Source organism: Vigna umbellata, chromosome 5, assembly GCF_029865625.1.
Source record: "Vigna umbellata cultivar VRB3 chromosome 5, Vumbellata_1.0, whole genome shotgun sequence".
NCBI lineage: Eukaryota > Viridiplantae > Streptophyta > Magnoliopsida > Fabales > Fabaceae > Vigna > Vigna umbellata.
The window spans coordinates 36,864,436-36,882,270 of NC_142169.1; the positions used below are offsets into that span (position 1 = coordinate 36,864,436).

Genomic DNA, 17,835 nt, shown 5'->3' on the forward strand with positions numbered 1-17,835 from the left:
ATAATATATTAATTTATATATAAAAAGAAATTGAGGAGACAAGGCCCCTTTTTTTCTAACTAAGCACCGTCACTGACTTTGGATAAGGACATTAAGGTCCAATCAATAAAGATAGGAACGTGAGTTATGAATGACTTGATTTTATAACTCTTGGACTTCATAAAGAGGATATTATTATTATTATTATTATTCAAAATTCATATATATTTCAAGTATAATATTTGGTACTTGTAATTAAAAATATAATAAAAATTATAAAAGAAACTCATATTAATTAAAGGACATTCCTTCTAATATTTATTTGGTGCAGTAGGAACCCCTTCATCCTATTGTTTGTAATATACATGTTTAATCTCTCGGTAGGTTCTTATTTTCGACGTGAATTTTAAATAGGTCCATTTTCCTCAGCGTCTCAATTGGGTTCTTTTTTTTTTTTGTAAAATTGAAACAATTAAAGGTTTACCGTCAAATTGATCAAACGTTCGTTAAGAGTGTTATGTGGCATGCTGATAGTGCAATTTTAAATTACGTGACATTAAAAACGTGTCTTAATTCTATTTATTTTATTTTTAATTAAAAATGAAGTGTACAGAGTGGAAATATAATATAAGTAAGGACAAAATTGGGAAATCAATTAAAAGTAAGTGCTGAAAGCTCCATTCTCTTCTGCGAAATCAATCGGAATCAAAAATCGAATTGGGAGAAGTTGAGGTCTAGGGTTTCTTGATGCTACGACATGATATTCAAAGGGAACATTGTAACGCTTACAATAGTTAGCAAGACGGTGACCTGTCTCCTCAATCCTTTCAGAGGGACGAAATCCTGGTTGAGAAAACTTTATCCCTGTGATCCTCAGCTTGGGAGGACCACCCTCTCTGTTTGATAAAAACTTTATAAGAATTGGCCACAGGAAACCATATAGGATGCCAAAATCAATGATATGGACGGTTTCTGATTTTGCAGTAGCTTCCATAATCATTGTGTTTACAAAGAAATATGTAAAGTTTTTGAAAGGGGTGGAAGATAGAAACACTTCATATGCCTTCAGGTACTCTGCAGTAGTAATCCTCTGAGAGTTCAGGAAAGAAAATTGTTCATGACCGCCAGAACCAGCCTCAACCAAGCGTTCATCAAGACCATTGGCGAAGTAGTGAGCTACCTTCTGCGATGCATCTCCAAAGGGAGAAGAGTGTTGCCGAGTTTGTGTTAGTAATTCGGTGGCAGCTCTAATGTCATTGGCATACATCAGTAAAATATTCCTCAAATCCACAGTTTCCTTCTTCCTCCCTTTTTTCTTTGATCGGTCCTTCCCTCCATCTCGCTCCTCACCTTTCACTACTCCACTCTGCAAGGAATTGTGTTCACTACCCAGATTTTCCACACTCAGAAACACCCGATCTATAGCATTTGTTCATTACCCACGATTTCCAAAATTATTTTTCTGCTCTTCACCATTTGAATGAAGACCAGTTACAAGCTTAGGGCCAAAAGGAAGAAGCTTGGTAGTTTCCTCTAATCCTCCCCTGAACTGGGAAACAGAATCAACATCATTGAACATATTTTGTGCCAATAGTTTGGCGATAGAAGAATCCAAATATGCGATCCATGACTAACAGTAAATGAAGGTGGCTAAGAAAAGACAACGACATTTCCAGTTGCACATGCACAGTTATTTCAAGTCGATGTTCTTCACCCATCAACACTCGCACTTCCAATTGAACAACAAGGATTTTGTGGATGAGTGACGAGCCCTAAAAATCAAATTTCCCCAATTTCATTTCGATTTCGCAATTGCAGAGAGAGTGGGACTTTCAGCAGAAAGTAAAATATGAATTCCCAACTTTGTCCTTTCTTTAAATAAATTTTTACTCTGTTTACTTAATTTTTTAATTCAAAATTTAAAATAAAATAATTGACACACGTTTTTAATGACACGTATGTTAAAACTACAATGTCAGCATGCCAGGTGACAGAATCCTTAACACTGTTTGATTAATTTGACAAAAAGTCTATTTACATCAATTTTACAAAAATAAGGAATCAATTGAGACGCTAAAAAAGGAGACCTATTTGAGATTCTGAACAAAAATAGAGACTTACTGATACATTAAACCTAATATACCACTTCCAATTACAAGTACTATTGTTCTTATGCAATCATGCTTCCAATGTCTTTGATGACTCAATGTTCTTAAGCAATGGATAGGATAGACAGTTCTTTTTTCATTCTGAAATTTATATTTTAAAAAATATAATCTTGTCGTTATAACGCAGACAAGGAGCTTAATTAACATCCACTTTTTTGAAATTTTATTTCATTACCACTAGTTTTTAATAATATCACAATAATAGAGTTAATTCTTAGTTTTCTTTTCTAAAATGTAAGGTGTAGGTAAAGATACTTCAAGAAAATCATGTTAAATAATAAATTAGTAAAGTAATTTAGTTAAATATAAAATATACTTAAGTTAAAAGTGAAACAAACCCAAGCTCTCCTTAATCCATCAAATGGCAATTCGTTTTAAAAGAAACAAGTCAAATGCATGTTTAAATATGATTCATGTTTCTCGGTTTCTCGACCTAAAAAAGTATATGATTGGTACATACCAAGGAGTGTTCAGAACAAAAGCTAAGAAATCAAAAGAATAAAACTACCTTGTTATGTTTAAAATTAGTCTTTGCATTTACATCAGTAAATAAACAACAATAGCCATGACTCAATCTCCCATGTCATCCATTGTTTGGCCACTTCAATCTCTCATGAAGTTGAAGAATATCTTAACATCAATAGTTCATGACTCAATTTGGCCATATTTCCACGTCATCGAGCAACAAATATTATACAGAAGCTATGAATTCTTGCTTCAGCCCAAACATGATCCAAGTGTTGGTAACGTGCAACAGCTAGCAAACAGACACTAAGATGTGGGTCGAGTTAATGTAAGATCCTTGACGGAGACAAATGCCACCTTCTTTGGCATAGAATGGAGTTTATCATTGGTAGAAGACCTTGATGATGTATGCAAAAGAGCTTGCTGTGAAGATTCGTTGATGGAGGTTTTTGTGGTGTCTTCATTTTCTCCTTCCTCACGGTACACAGTCATCTTAGTGTCAAATTGTGATGAGTCAGTTGACAAATCAGTATTCATATTATCTACATGACAGAGATCTTCTTTGGCAGCAACAGCTTCCACTCCCTCAAGCTGATCATCTACACAACACAATTTACTAAAATTTGGTTAAAACAAAGGTATCGACCATAAACAATCTCTTTGCGTATATGCCAAGATAAATTTACGTACAATGACTTTCCCTCATACCTTAACATAGATAAGAGCTTTCTGAAACAAGGGAACATTACCACAAACAAAGGGGAGAGAAAAGTAATTATTTTATTTGTGATTTGTATACAATTTCATGCATGTAATCACTAGCAGAAACTATTAACAATTGAGATGCCATTTTGTAAGCCCAATAGAAAGAAATCTATAGAGTATCCGAAAACAAGCAAAGATGACAAGAACAATGCAACAGCAATAGTCTTATTCTAGTAGGTAAGTTTGGTCACATTGACCAGGCAATGTAATTGGGTTTGGCTAAAAACTAAGTTCTCAATTATATTATTCATCATGAGATCCCTTTTAAAAATTTCTGCTAATATTCTTCTCTGGTGACATGATCAATTCAATCGAATTATGTTAGGGGCCGGCAAGTATATGAGAGAAGGAGGTAAAGGAGAGAAAGAGAAGGGGACCGAACGGTAGAAAGGGGGAGCAGGAGGGCCGAACGGTTGGAAGCAGCAAGGAAGCATCCTAACTGCTGTGGCAGTTAGGATGGGCAGGAAATTAATTAGAGTAACAAGAGAGATATTCAGAGAAGATATTCAGCAAAGGATAATTAGAGTAATAAAGTCATATCTCAGTATATTATTACGTATAAGTTAAATATAGTAAATAAGGCTAAAGATATTCGTATCAGATAATTATAATAAATAGGGTTATTTTCTATTATTCGTTACCTTTTTGGGAGGGAATTAATTAGTATAAATAAAAGGGGAAACCTAGGGTTAAAGGTATGTTTTGATTTGTGAGTTTTGTAAGAGAGGTTATGCTCTCAAGTAACTGACGGAGATCCTCCAGTTATTGTTTGCTTTCTTTGATTCAGTTGTTTCCATTCAATAAAAGAGGTTTATTAAGCTATTTTCCATTGATCCTTATCTGTGAGAGTGTGAGTGAGCGTTCTAGTTACGTCCCATACTCGGATACGTAACAATTGGTCCGACTTGCCGGATCGAAGGAGGAGAGTGTGAGGCCAGCCAGAGTGACAAAGAAGAGTGAGAAACGTCATGGAGGGGAGGATGAGTGCAGTCAAAGTCAAACTGGAGCACGAGGGGTTAAATTAGGAAAGCATGCAGGTGTCCATAGGCGTAATGGAGACGAAGATGGAAGCAATCTGCAAGAATTTACAAGAGTTGATGAGAATGATGACAGTACAAACCCATCACCTAGATGGGAAGTCAGACGGAAGTCAGGGGTCCGTTAATGGGAAAGTCAACAAGGAGGAGGGCGAGAAGGATGAAGGACCGAACGGTGGGGGACCAAATGGTGAGGAAGAAGGTGGATCGAACGGTGAGAGGGGCAATGGACCAAATGGCGTTGAACGTCAGGAGGAACCTTTGAATTGGAGAAGGGTAGAGTTACCCGTTTTCGAAGGGAGTGATCCATTGAACTGGATCAATAGGACGAATAAATTCTTCGAGTTACAAGGGGTGTCTGAGGAGGAAAAGTTGCGTCTAGCGTACATCAACATGGAGGGTAGTGCAGGATTCTCGTTCAGATTCTGGAGGGAACAAACCGACGACCCAAACGTGGACGGGACTGAAGGAGGCAATAGTGGTACGGTTCGGAGGCATTTAGGGACCAGTCTTTGAGAGACTAGCAGCCATTGAGCAGACAGGCTTGGTGGAGGAATACATCCAGGAATTTGAAATTCTGGTGGGACAGACAAAAGGAGTGACCAAAGCACAGCTGATGGGATACTTCATGGCAAGTTTACAGGATGGAATTCGAAAGCAAGTGTGATTGCTTGATCCGAGAGAGTTGATGATAGCTATGAGGATGGCGAGGGACGTTGAGGACGTCCAAGGGGGCGTGAAGGCTGGGAGTGGAAGTATGAGCAGAAATCAATCCTGGGGAAGACCGACTGGTTCTAGCTCGCGTTTGGAGCCCAGTCGACCCACCAAAACCGATCGGGAGTGACTGTAGGAAACCGAGCGGGAACCACGGAGAACAGGGGCGCAAGAGGAAGAGATGGATCACACAGGAGTGCGACAGACCGATCGGCCGCCAACAACAGAGAAAGAACCATAAGGAATGCAAGGGTATTTCACGAGCCCAAAGGACTACCTCCAGACAAGGGGCATGGTTCATCAGATTCCATTAAAAGAAGGTACGGATCCAGTGAACGTAAGGCCATACCATTATCCCCATGTGATGAAGGGGGAGATTGAGAAGCAGGTGGCCGAGATGCTAAAGACTGGGGTCATAAGGTAGAGCACCAGTCCATATTCGAGTCCGGTAATACTAGTGAAGAAGAAGGATGGCAGCTGGAGATTTTGTGTGGATTATAGAGCCCTCAACCGGGCAACACCAGATAAATTTCCTATCCCACTGATAGAGGAATTGTTAGATGAATTGAGAGGGACCAAGTATTTTTCGAAGGTGGATTTGAAGTCCGGTTACCACCAAATTCGGATGGGAGAAGGGGACATAGAGAAAACGGCCTTTCGGACTCAACAGGGTCATTACGAATTCATGGTGATGTCGTTCGGTCTCACCAACGCGCCAGCTACCTTCCAGAGTGCGATGAACAGCCTGATGCAGCCTTACCTGAGGAAATTTGTACTCGTGTTCTTTGATGATATATTGGCATATAGCCGATCCTGGGAGAAGCACTTAGATCCTGTCGGTTTAGTGCTAGGGAGTCTCGAGGAGAACAGATGGGTGGCCAATAGAAAAATATGTGAGTTTGGCAAAACTCAGATAAGCTATTTGTGTCATCGAATATCAGAGAGGCGTGTAGAGATGGACCAGGACAAAGTAAAGGCTGTGGTAGATTGGGAGAAGCCCAAGATGGTGAAAGCTTTGAGGGGGTTTCTGGGCCTGACAGGGTACTATAGGCGGTTTGTGAAGGATTATGGGAAAACTACTAAACCTTTGACTGATCTTCTTAAAAAATGGCAGTTTACATGGACAGAGCAAGCGGAGGAAGCCATGTCAAGATTAAAGAAGGCCGTTACCACTGGACCCGTGCTGGTTTCGCCTGACTTTGACCAGCCGTTCCATATTAAGTGTGATGCATCGGGAAGAGGGATAGGAGCGGTTCTCACACAAGGGAAGAGGCCTATTGCTTTCTTCATCAAGGCGTTATCGGAGCGATCGTTGAGTAAGTCGATCTATGAGAAGGAATTGATGGCGTTGGTCCTGGCCATACAACACTGAAGGCCCTATCTATTGGGTCAAAATTTTGTGGTTCACACTGATCAAAGAAGCCTGAAGTACCTTTTGGAGCATCACATCACCACTCAGAATCAGCAAAATTGGATAGCGAAACTCCTGGGGTATGACTTTGAGATTTTGTACAAGTAGGGGGTCACCAACAGAGTAGCAGACGCCCTATCTCGAAAGAAGGACACAAAGGAGGAAAAGGAGTTGAGCATTGTGGCCAGACCTTATTGGCATGATTTCGGGGAGATTCTGGAGGAGGTTGAAGCAGATGAAGCGTTAAAGAAGGTGATAGAAGACTTAAGAAAGGACCCCAACTCGCATCCCTCGTTTACTCTAGAACATGATCGATTACACTATAAGGGGAGGCTTGTGATTTCAGCTCACTCGGCCTGGGTGCCTAAGTTGATAGCAGAGTTTCATACGACTCAAATAGGAGGGCATTCAGGGGTCTATCGGACTTATCGCAAGGTAGCACAATCACTTTACAGGATAGGAATGAAGAAAGCAGTGACTGACTTTCTTGCAAGCTGCCTGGTATGCCAACAGCATAAATATTTGTCATCCTCTCTACAGGGGTTGCTGCAGCCGTTACCCATACCCAACGCCATTTGGGAGGAGATAAGTATGGATTTTATCATGAAGTTGCCTAAGTCCCACGGGTATGATGCTGTGCTGGTAGTAGTATATCGCCTCAGCAAATATGGACAATTCATACCATTGAAACACCCCTATTCCGCCCGTACCATAGCTAAAGTGTTTGTAAAGGAGATTGTCTGGTTGCATGGGATACCCATACCTATCGTGAGTGATAGGGATCCACTGTTTCTGAGTATTTTTTGGAAGGAGTTGTTTAAACTACAGAGAACTCAACTGAAGATGAGCATAGCCTATCATCCTGAATCCGATGGGCACACCGAGGTAGTGAACAGGGTGTTGGAGGGTTACCTCAGATGCTTTTGCTCAGAACAACCAAAGGGATGGAGCATAGTACTACCCTGGGCGGAATATTGATACAATACCAACTATCAGGAGGCGGCGGGATGTACTCCATTTGAAATAGTTATGGGAGATCTCCCTCTTCTTTGCACGAGTTCATACCAGGGGAGACCTTAGTGGAAGCAGTCGGCCAGGAGTTACAAACAAGGGACGAAGCACTAAAACAACTAAAGTTCCATCTACCAAGGGCCCAGGAACTGATGGTGAAGCAGGCTGACAAAGCAAGGAGACCAGCAGATGTGGTGGGAGATTGGGTGTACTTGAAGATCAGACCACACCGGCAGACCTCGATGTCGTCCAGACTGCATCCTAAACTAGCCGCTCGGTATTTTGGACCTTTCCAGGTCATACAGAGATAGGAGAAGTGGCTTTTAAGCTTCAACTTCCAGATACCGCACGGATATATCCAGTTTTCCATGTATCGCAATTGAAGAAGGCCGTGGGGGAGAGGAGTGTGGAGAAGGAGTTGCCATAGATTTGCAGGTGGAGGGACCGTCTTTTTGGCCGATCAGAGTTTTGGATAGAAGACAGGTACAACAAGGAGAGGACGAGGGGCAACAAGTGTTAATAGAATGGCAGGAGGGAGGACCGGATGGGGCGACGTGGGAAGATGCCATGACCATCAGAGATCAATATCCAGACTTCAACCTTGAGGACAAGGTTGATCTTCAGGCGGTGGGTAATGTTAGGGGCTGGCAAGTATATGAGAGAAGGAGGTATAGGAGAGAAAGAGAAGGGGACCGAACGGTAGAGGACCAGGGTCGAACAGTTGAAAGGAAGAATCCTAACTGCGGTGGAAGTTAGGATGGGCGGGAAATTAATTAGAGTAACAAGAGATATTCAGCAAAGGATAATTAGAGTAATAAAGCCACATCTCAGTATATTATTACATATAAGTTAAATATAGTAAATAAGACTAAAGATATTCATATCAAATAATTATAATAAATAGGGTTATTTTCTATTATTCATTACCTTTTTGGGAGGGAATTAATTAGTATAAATAAAGGGGAAACCTAGAGTTAAAGGTATGTTTTGATTTGTGAGTTTTGTAAGAAAAGTTATGCTCTCAAGTAACTGACAGAGATCTTGCTCCCAGTTATTGTTTGCTTTCTTTGATTCAGTTGTTTCCATTTAGTAAAAGAGGTTTATTCAGCTATTTTCCATTGTTCCTTATCTGTGAGAATGTGTGAGTGAGCGTTCTAGTTATGTCCTATACTCGGGTAGGTAACAAATTACTTAGTATTGTGTCATTTAATAGCACTCGACTGTAGCCCAACGATGACAATAATAACTAAATAAACAGAACATTGGCTCACAATTATTCTGAACAGAAAAAGAGAAGCTACAGAATATAAGTCATATCAACAAGATACAAATTCCGTGCTTTCTTATATAAAATGCTTGACTGCCGTAATATAGTAATATGAAAAGGAAAAAATTGTTTCAAACAACAGAAAGACGTTCAATATAAAACAGTTAAACTGCCATGAACTGAACTAACACAATTAAATAGTAAAATAGACTTCGAGAATACGCAACAGCAGAAACAAGCACATCATGGTTCTTACCCCCGAGAAAAGAGTCAATACTATTATAATTCACATTTGAAGTTTGGACAGAGGCATGTTCATTAGAGTCCTCGGCTTGACTTTCATTTTTCCTTTTATGCATCCTCTCGTGTAATATAAACTTGTCTGATTTCCAAACACAATCTAATGTAATATAATCATCACTAAGAGGATAGAAATCTCTAAAAACCTGCATCAATAGGATATATCAATAAGGGAGAAGAAAATACATCAGCCTATCATTTTACATTCATATGTGGAAAACTTAGAGGAACAAACTAACCTCAATTCCATTAAGAGTTATTTTTGTTGACTGTTTGGTTATAGAGAGAGAAGAAACCATGTTGAACAATGAAACAACATCAAGTAATATCTGTGCAAGGAGTATAAAAGAGGTTCAAGTCAATTCGATCAATAATGCTATATGATAAATGCATGATCATAGTGAGTAAAATCTACGTTTTACGGTATCTAATATCAATCTAATAATGTCTTTTACTTACCAGCTAATTAGAAAAAAAGTACTTTTGCATTAGCTTACATTAGATAAATTGCAACTTAATAAATGATATAGCCAAGATTAAATACATAAACTTGGAAAACTTACTTGTTGAACCAAGACTCGAAGACGTGCAAGCAAAGCCATTATTGTAAGAGAAAATCCCATAAAAAAGGATTGTGCAAACAATACCGATACCTCACTATTAAATAGTCAAGGAAACAACTTTTATTTTGCAATTTTAACAGATTCTCATAAAATGATAAAAAGGAATACTAAAGGGCCTCTAGTTCTCTGACATTAATTGTGATAAAAACTTTCAAGGGTTTGTGTATTCTACTTCTCCAAAGTATAGAGCAGAATGATGATTCATGGATAAAATAAAAGACCAAAATCTCACATTAGATAACCATAACCAATCAAAATCAGAAATGTAACACTTCAAAATCAACATAATATGGGACTGTTGAAGGGAAGAGGAGATGAAATCAACACTGGCAAGTACGAATTAAGAAGTCCATGTTTCAATGAAAATCTAGATCAACCAACAAACACGGTGGGAAAAAAATCAGCATAAGCAAAGAAACAAAAAGATAGAACACCAAAAAAAGTCCAGCATTAAGTTAGTGCATATAATCAAAGTATATGTAAGTAAGCTCCTTATGTTTTACAAATAGCATTGTAGTTAAATGGGGGAAAGATAATGAAAAAATAACACCACAATCCTATTGGGAGCATGTTATAAGAAATAAGAAAAAATATTAGCATCATGCCATGATCGTAGTATGGCCAATTTATTAAATTATGAGCATGAGCCAAGTATTAAAATACAAATCACAATATGACAGTAGCAGATGGATACGAAGCAGCCTTGAGTATTGGTTCAACCATCTGCATAAGAAAACAAAACATAAATTGAAATAAGGGAGCAGGTTCCATAAATATAAACAATCCCATTATGATGCATAGGGAAAATTATTTCAATTAGAATCATACAATTTGTACCAAATCCTCATTATAATTATAGTGCATTGTATAAATGGAAAGAGGACAGCTACTGACCTACGACAGTATATATATATGTTGATCTTAGGGTACTAAGTAAGGAAAACATTTAGAATTTAGAGCAACAATATTATTGATCAGCAATTTCACCTCAGCTAATAAGCGTGCAGCTCCTAACAATCGCTCCATAAAATTGTGCTTTTCACCATCACATTTTCTCCTTTTTAAGCTGTTAAAGAACAGTATGTCAAACACTATCATCATCAACATGACAGGAGTTATAAATTATAATATCATCATATGTAAGAATACCGCTGCATGATCCATATTCACACATTTAATATGTGTACAGCACACAGATCTATATAATGGTTTAAAAATAGTCATTTCCTATTTTTATGAGATCATGTAAATGAGAATTTCAAAGTTTTCCATTTCTTATTTTTTTTCTCTTTGCCTTGTGTTAGGAATAAAAAAAAGGAGAGTAGAGACCGAACGGTAAGGCAATGGGGGAGTTTAGACCGAATGACATCAAGAAGGGAGGAGGGAAGTTGAAGACCGAACGGCAAGGCAATGGGGGGAGCACAAACTGATCGGCATCAAGAAGGGAGGATGGGAAGTAGAGACCGAACGGTAAGGCAAAGGGGGAGCATAGACCGAACGGCATCAAGAAGGGAGGATGGGAAGTAGAGACCGAACAGTAAGGCAAAGGGGGAGCATAGACCGGACGGCACCAAGAAGGGAGGATGGGAAGTAGAGGCCGAATGGTAAGGCAAAGGGGGAGCATAGACCGAACGGCATCAAGAAGGGAGGATGTGGTCAAAGACCGAACGGTAGATATACGCTAGTACCGAACGATATTCAATAGAAGTAGTTTAGGGTTAGCAGAAGGGTAGGGCGCGGGAAGACGACACTATAAATAGTATTCCTGTAACCTAATTCCAGGAGGTTATTATCCTTTGGGTAAAGACTGCGCATATTTGCCAGTGGAGGAAGATAGGCTTCCTTGGGGGAGATTACACTTGTAATTTTCTCTACATTACAGAATCAATAATACATACTTACATACTTTTATTTCTATTCTTCTAGTGTTTGCGTGAGAAGAGAGCGTAGATTTAGGTTACTCGTATAAAGTAACCTAACACCTTGCACAAACTACACATAAGGAAAAGGCAAAAAAAAATTCAATATCTTAGAAACAAATAATCCTCGTGACAAAGTGCTAAGCACCAGAGACTAATTGCCTGTTATATCGTCACAATATAAATATAAATACAACATATTTTAAACATCCAATCATACTTCCTTGCCATTAGCACAATTGTATAGCTAAATTAATTCTTTGAACACGATTTGGGAAACACCAAGAAAAATAATTGTTAGCAATAATATAGAGCTACCTCTCTAAAAGAATAACTTTCTGCCTTGGTTTATCTCCTTTGATAACATGGAGGCATGATGTTACAAGCTCCTCCAAGTTTGCTGATTGCAGGAGTTTTAAATCCCTTCTCACCTACAAATTTCAATACAGAACAAACAAAGCCCCAAGAGATGTAAATACAATTTTCCTCAAAAATGAACTCGATTTTAAAAATTGTATGTTACAAAGAAAAAGAAACTTTCATGATATTTGCTAAACATTATGCAATTACATATTGAATGTTGACTGTGCAGAAACTGTAAAGCATAACATGCAGAGAACCTTCAAAAGACGCTGGAAATAGGAAGAGCGTCGGTGCTGGTTCTTATTTTTGTACACTATTCTCTGTAGAATGCCACACTCAGATTGGAGTTGGGGAAGCATAGATGTTATTCTAGCCTCAATTGTTTCAAATTTGGTATCCATTGTGTCCCTGCCAAGCAGCAATCAGACTGTCATCTTCAAAAGCAATACCAACTAATTCTAAATTATTTAAAAACAAAGTTCCACTCTTCTAAGGATAGTGGAGAAGGAAGTAAATGAAACGAGTTAATAATCCATTTTCATAACCACTATTTTGACAATTCAACTTTATTAAAATGAGGATGCAGAGATCTTTGTATTCCTCTGTTGAATAGGTTTGATTATGTGATACATGGAAAGAATCTTGTTGTTTATGACTTTTGCCCACCATGATCAATCATTTTAATTCATATAAGGATTATGACTTGATAATTCTAATGAATGATACATAGTTAAAGTTTAGTACTTAGATTTTATAGTCATCACATGAACCAAGTGGCATAATGTTAAATTATATTAATTTAATATTTGATTCATATAATTTAAAGAATAACTTTAATACAAAGATTCGAATATGATGATTATTAGAATATAAATGTATTAAAGTTATAGGATTATTTTAGAGTTATTAAAATTAATCCCTCTTCTAACTTCAAAAAAAGCATTTTTGGTATTTTATTAATGTTTTAAAATACTAGAAGTTAATGATAGTTACTTTTATAAAAAGTGAAAAAGGGTTATGTTCTTCCGTGAACGAAAGGTAACAGTGTTTTTGACCGAAGAAGACTTCTTATTTGGGTAATTCTATATCATCAAGAAGCCATTAAAGAAAAGTGAGAGAAAGGAAAACATCAATTAAGAGAACTTTGCAATAGAACGAGATAAGTTCTTTTTCTTCATAATTATGTACGAGAATTTGTGAGAATCATAAAATTCAAGATCCGGTTTTTGGATTCATGTAAGCAATTTTATATTTTAAATTTCTGAAAATCATACAAGATCTTGAATTCTATGGTTCTCATAAATTCTTATATACATAATTATGAAGGTAAAGAACTTACCTAAATCCATTGCAAAGTTCTCTTAATGTTTCCCTTCTCTTTAATGGCTTCTCGATGATATAGAATTACCCAGATAAGAAGTCTTCTTCGGTCAAAAACACATTATCTTTCGTTAACGGAAGAACATAACCCTTTTCTACTTAACTATCATTAACTTCTAGTATTTTAAAAACAATAATACAATACTGAAAATGACCTCCTTGAAGTGAGAAGTGGGATTACTTTTAATGACTAAAATAATTCATAACTTTAATACATTTATATTCTAATAATCATCACTTTACAATCTCTATATTAAAGTTATTCTTTAAATTACATGAACCAAATATTAAATTAATATAATTTAACATTCTCCCACTTGATTCATGTGATGAATTTTAATACTAAACTTTAAGTGCACACCATACATTACAATTATCAAGTCATCATTCTTATATAAATTGAAATGATCGGATCATGGTGGACAAAAGTCATAAATGACAAAATTCCTTCCATGTATCACATAATCAAACTAATAACATAACTTTAATCAATTTTATAACTTTCATGTCTCTAAAATAAACATAACATGTCACCACAATCAATAATAAATGTATATAACTTAATATGAATAACAATAAAATAAAGAGAAACATAACTTTAATTGAATTCACAAATGTCATGACAGTACAAGCATATAACTATACATATGAATATAGATAGATAGCATCTTCATGTTAATATTGACTTATCAATAATGTCCATACTTTCAACATGGCCAATAAAAGTTTGGGCAGTAGTCCTTTAGGTAATGGGTTATAATCAAATCAGTACCAATATGCTGAATCTGTGTTTTTGCACTTCTTTGACTGGCAAATACTTCAAATCCATGTGTTTTGCACCCTTTGAGTACTCACCAATTTTAGAGAAGGAGACAGTTGTAAAATTATCACAATAAATCCTTATCAACCTAGCAATATTATCAATAATACCAAGCCTCGATACAAAGTTCTGCAACCATAATGCATGAATAGTGGCCTTAAAACATGCCACAAATTTATCCTCCATAGTGGAAGTAACAATGACTAATTGTTTTGCACTTTTCCAAGAAATTGCTCCTCCAGCCAATGATAGACATATCCAAATGTGGATTTTCTTGAATCCACACATCCAACATAGTCTGAATCCGAGTAGCCAATCATTTCAAGATGATCTGATCTTTTGTAGGTGAGCATGTAGTCTTTGATACCTTGTTAAGAACTTTCTTTGTAGCTTTCCAGTTATCCATTTCGAGATTACTTTGATATCGGCCTAACATTCAAACAGCAAAATTGATATCTAGCCGAGTACAAGTTTGAGTATACATCAAAGTCCCAACCACGAACGCATAAGGAATGGACTCCATGGCCTTTCGTTTCAAATCATTCTTGGGACATTGCATTTGACTAAACTTGTCCCCTTTCTGAATTGGAACTATTACAAGAGAGCATTTTTCCATTCTGAATCTCTCTAACACTTTGTTAATATATCCTTTTTGAGACAAACTTAACAATCTTTGTGATCTATCACGAAATATTTCTATTCCTATCACATAAGATGCCTCATTTATATGTTTCATTACAAAGTTGCGAGAGAGAAACTTCTTTACATCATGTAACATACCTATAATATTAGCTGCAAGAAGAATGTTGTCAACATATAAAACCAAAATAACAAACTTGCTCCCACTGATCTTTATGTATATACACTAGTCAACGATGTTCTCTACAAAACCATATGATGTTATGGTATCATTAAATTTTAGATACCATTGTTGGGAAGCTTGTTTCAATCCATATATTGATTTCTTCAATTTACACACCAAATTTTCTTTTCCTATTATTGGGAAACCTTCTGATTGATCCATATACACTTCCTCTTCTAAGTCATCATTCAGAAATGCGGTCTTTACATCTATTTGGTGAAGCTCTAAATTATAATGAGTCACCATAGCCAAAACAATTCTCAAAGAGTCCTTAGAAACAAGAGAGAAAGTCTCTTTGTAGTCGATGCCATCCTTTTGAATGAAACCTTTGGTGACTAAATTAGCTTTATACCTTTCAATATTGCCTTTTGAGTCATGTTTGGTCTTAAGTCACATTCATATTCAACCGAGTAAACCACATAGTCATTCGAAATAACCAGTCTTTTCTGCCTTACAAACCTTCTTAATACTGCTTCTTGTGGTTCCTCTATCAATTGTTCATTTGTGACTTGCTCATTGCTAGCTAGCCCAACATTTATATGTTCATTTTGTGGGATTGGAGCATTACCAGAGAAAACAACTTGAGAAGATACATTAGGTGTAGAAACATGACTAGTATTCTCTTGAATGTCCACTTTCGTGATTCCTCACTCCCACTAAATTGTCTATTTTCAATGAACCAAGCACTACCAGACTCAACTATTCTTGTACTATGGTTAGGACAATAAAACCTATATCCACAACCGAGGTTTGAACATTAATTTCCTATTAAAAAAGAGACATCATCTATTTTCATGTATAGACATAAAATTATTTGGAACCTACTACAGTCAATTAATAGAAAATAATATGTAGCTCTGCACGATATTCCAATTTTTAATATTCAACCTAATGTTCTGCACAAAAACTCTATAATATGTTCAAGCTCAAGGCGTCCTAAAAGCATTATTTTACAAAAATGCAATTTATCATTTTGATTATAACAATTTGGTAAGTTACATACATCAGATCATACCATTATTCATCCAATCAAGATGAGTAAAGATGGGGAGAGAATCAAGGAATGTTAAACTTGACCAGTTTAAGGACAAAACGATGCAGCATTCCTATTAACAGATATGGCTTAAATCAAACAAAAACCAACAATCAAACACTATGGTAAATAAAATTCAGAGTTCAAACAGAAACTTACATTTCTTCAGCTTCGCTTGAGTTTATCATCTTCAAAAGTTAAACAGCAACCTAGATAAGCATTAATTCTAGAAAATAGTTAAACCTTAAAATAGAAAGAAGTTCGAAACAGAATAAAGAGACTACAAAGATGGGAGAAAACAAGGGAAAATGAAAATTATTATTATTATTATTATTCAACCAAATGATCAACTGATCACCACCATTTGACGTCAACAATAGAGGAAAGGCAACAATAGAGGAAAGGAGTATCAAAACAACGTATGAACAAATATCAATGCACAAAAGAACAGAACAACAAAATTACTCAACGTAAGGACATCAAAATTAACCTAAGTTAGCTTCCCATACCTTGTTCGAAGCCTTCCCACAATTAAACCCTCGACCCAAAACCCATAATCGCCTTTCGTTTTTCCATTGGATCACGCCCCCACGCCTATCGCTAATTGACTCCTAGGGTTTGCGTTTTTGGAAGAAGAGGATTTAAAACAGAGAGAAGAGAGAGGACTCTCAAATGGTAACGGGAACGAGGTAGGGTTCTAAGAAAACATAAGACACGAATTTTGGTTCCCGCCGCGTTCAAGAGCACGTCTACACACCATACACAACGGCACATACCACCACTATTTATATATTTTTAATATATTTTATATAACCATTTTATATCTTTATATAACCATTTTATATCTTTATAACTTATTCTTATTTCCCATATGTTATATTTATATATTTTTAATACAAACTATTTATATATACTTATAGTATTTATATACATGATTTTTATCTCATCTTCGTAAATTCTAACTAATTAATCATATAATACCAAATATAAATTTTATCTAAAAAATATTTTAATAACTGACTTATACGTAAAATAGCATTAATTTATCGGATCTTACACTTTTAATATATTTTAAAATTAAATTTCCTATTATTGATTTTTTATAAAGTATTATAATAGAAAATATTTACAATCAATAATTTATATCTTTATAACTTATTCTTATTTCCCATATGTTATATTTATATATTTTTAATACAAACTATTTATACATACTTATAGTATTTATATACATGATTTTTATCTCATCTTCGTAAATTCTAACTAATTAACCATATAATACCAAATATAAATTTTATCTAAAAAATATTTTAATAACTGACTTATACGTAAAATAGCATTAATTTATAGATCTTACACTTTTAATATATTTTAAAATTAAATTTCCTATTATTGATTTTTTATAAAGTATTATAATAGAAAATATTTACAATCAATAATAACAAAAATAATGACAATAATGCTGTAAATTTTTAAACTTATCTTCTATTCCTCGTCCATAACTTTTTTCACAAACCATTATAATAATAATAACAAATTTTATTTCAAATTATATTATAAATTTAAGGGTAGAAAAAGAATCTACATATTTTAATAATGCATAGGTAACTATTGAGATTCACATACAACTTTTTTTACCATAATTCATAGGTAAATCAGTAGTTACAATATCATTTATTACTTACACCTTTTACAACTTTTGTAGGTGAGTGAAGATT

The 17,835-nt window shown here is 35.8% G+C and overlaps 2 protein-coding genes across 5 annotated transcripts; both read right to left on the reverse strand.

Moving 5' to 3' along the window:
* Positions 1–634: 634 nt before the first annotated feature.
* On the reverse strand, positions 635–1,558 carry LOC124822308 (scarecrow-like protein 14). The gene is made up of 2 exons (XM_047294303.1): positions 1,419–1,558; positions 635–1,364 (listed from the first exon to the last, which is right to left on the reverse strand). The coding sequence occupies exons 1-2, from the start codon at positions 1,556–1,558 to the stop codon at positions 635–637; spliced, it is 870 nt and encodes a 289-aa protein (XP_047150259.1).
* Positions 1,559–2,637: 1,079 nt separating this feature from the next.
* Positions 2,638–16,885, reverse strand: LOC148198258 (uncharacterized). 4 transcript variants are annotated; one of them, XM_088091410.1, is made up of 10 exons: positions 16,627–16,885; positions 16,277–16,305; positions 12,280–12,430; positions 11,978–12,090; positions 10,728–10,806; positions 10,435–10,463; positions 9,681–9,774; positions 9,357–9,446; positions 9,074–9,263; positions 2,638–3,211 (listed from the first exon to the last, which is right to left on the reverse strand). In XM_088091410.1, exons 2-10 carry the CDS (start codon positions 16,303–16,305, stop codon positions 2,919–2,921), a joined length of 1,068 nt encoding a protein of 355 aa, XP_087947536.1. In that variant the 5' UTR covers positions 16,627–16,885; the 3' UTR covers positions 2,638–2,918. The 4 variants fall into 4 exon arrangements, with proteins under 4 accessions (XP_087947536.1, XP_087947534.1, XP_087947535.1 ...); XM_088091408.1 differs by having other exon boundaries at positions 16,277–16,326; XM_088091409.1 differs by having other exon boundaries at positions 16,277–16,343.
* Between the last annotated feature and the right edge of the window lie 950 nt (positions 16,886–17,835).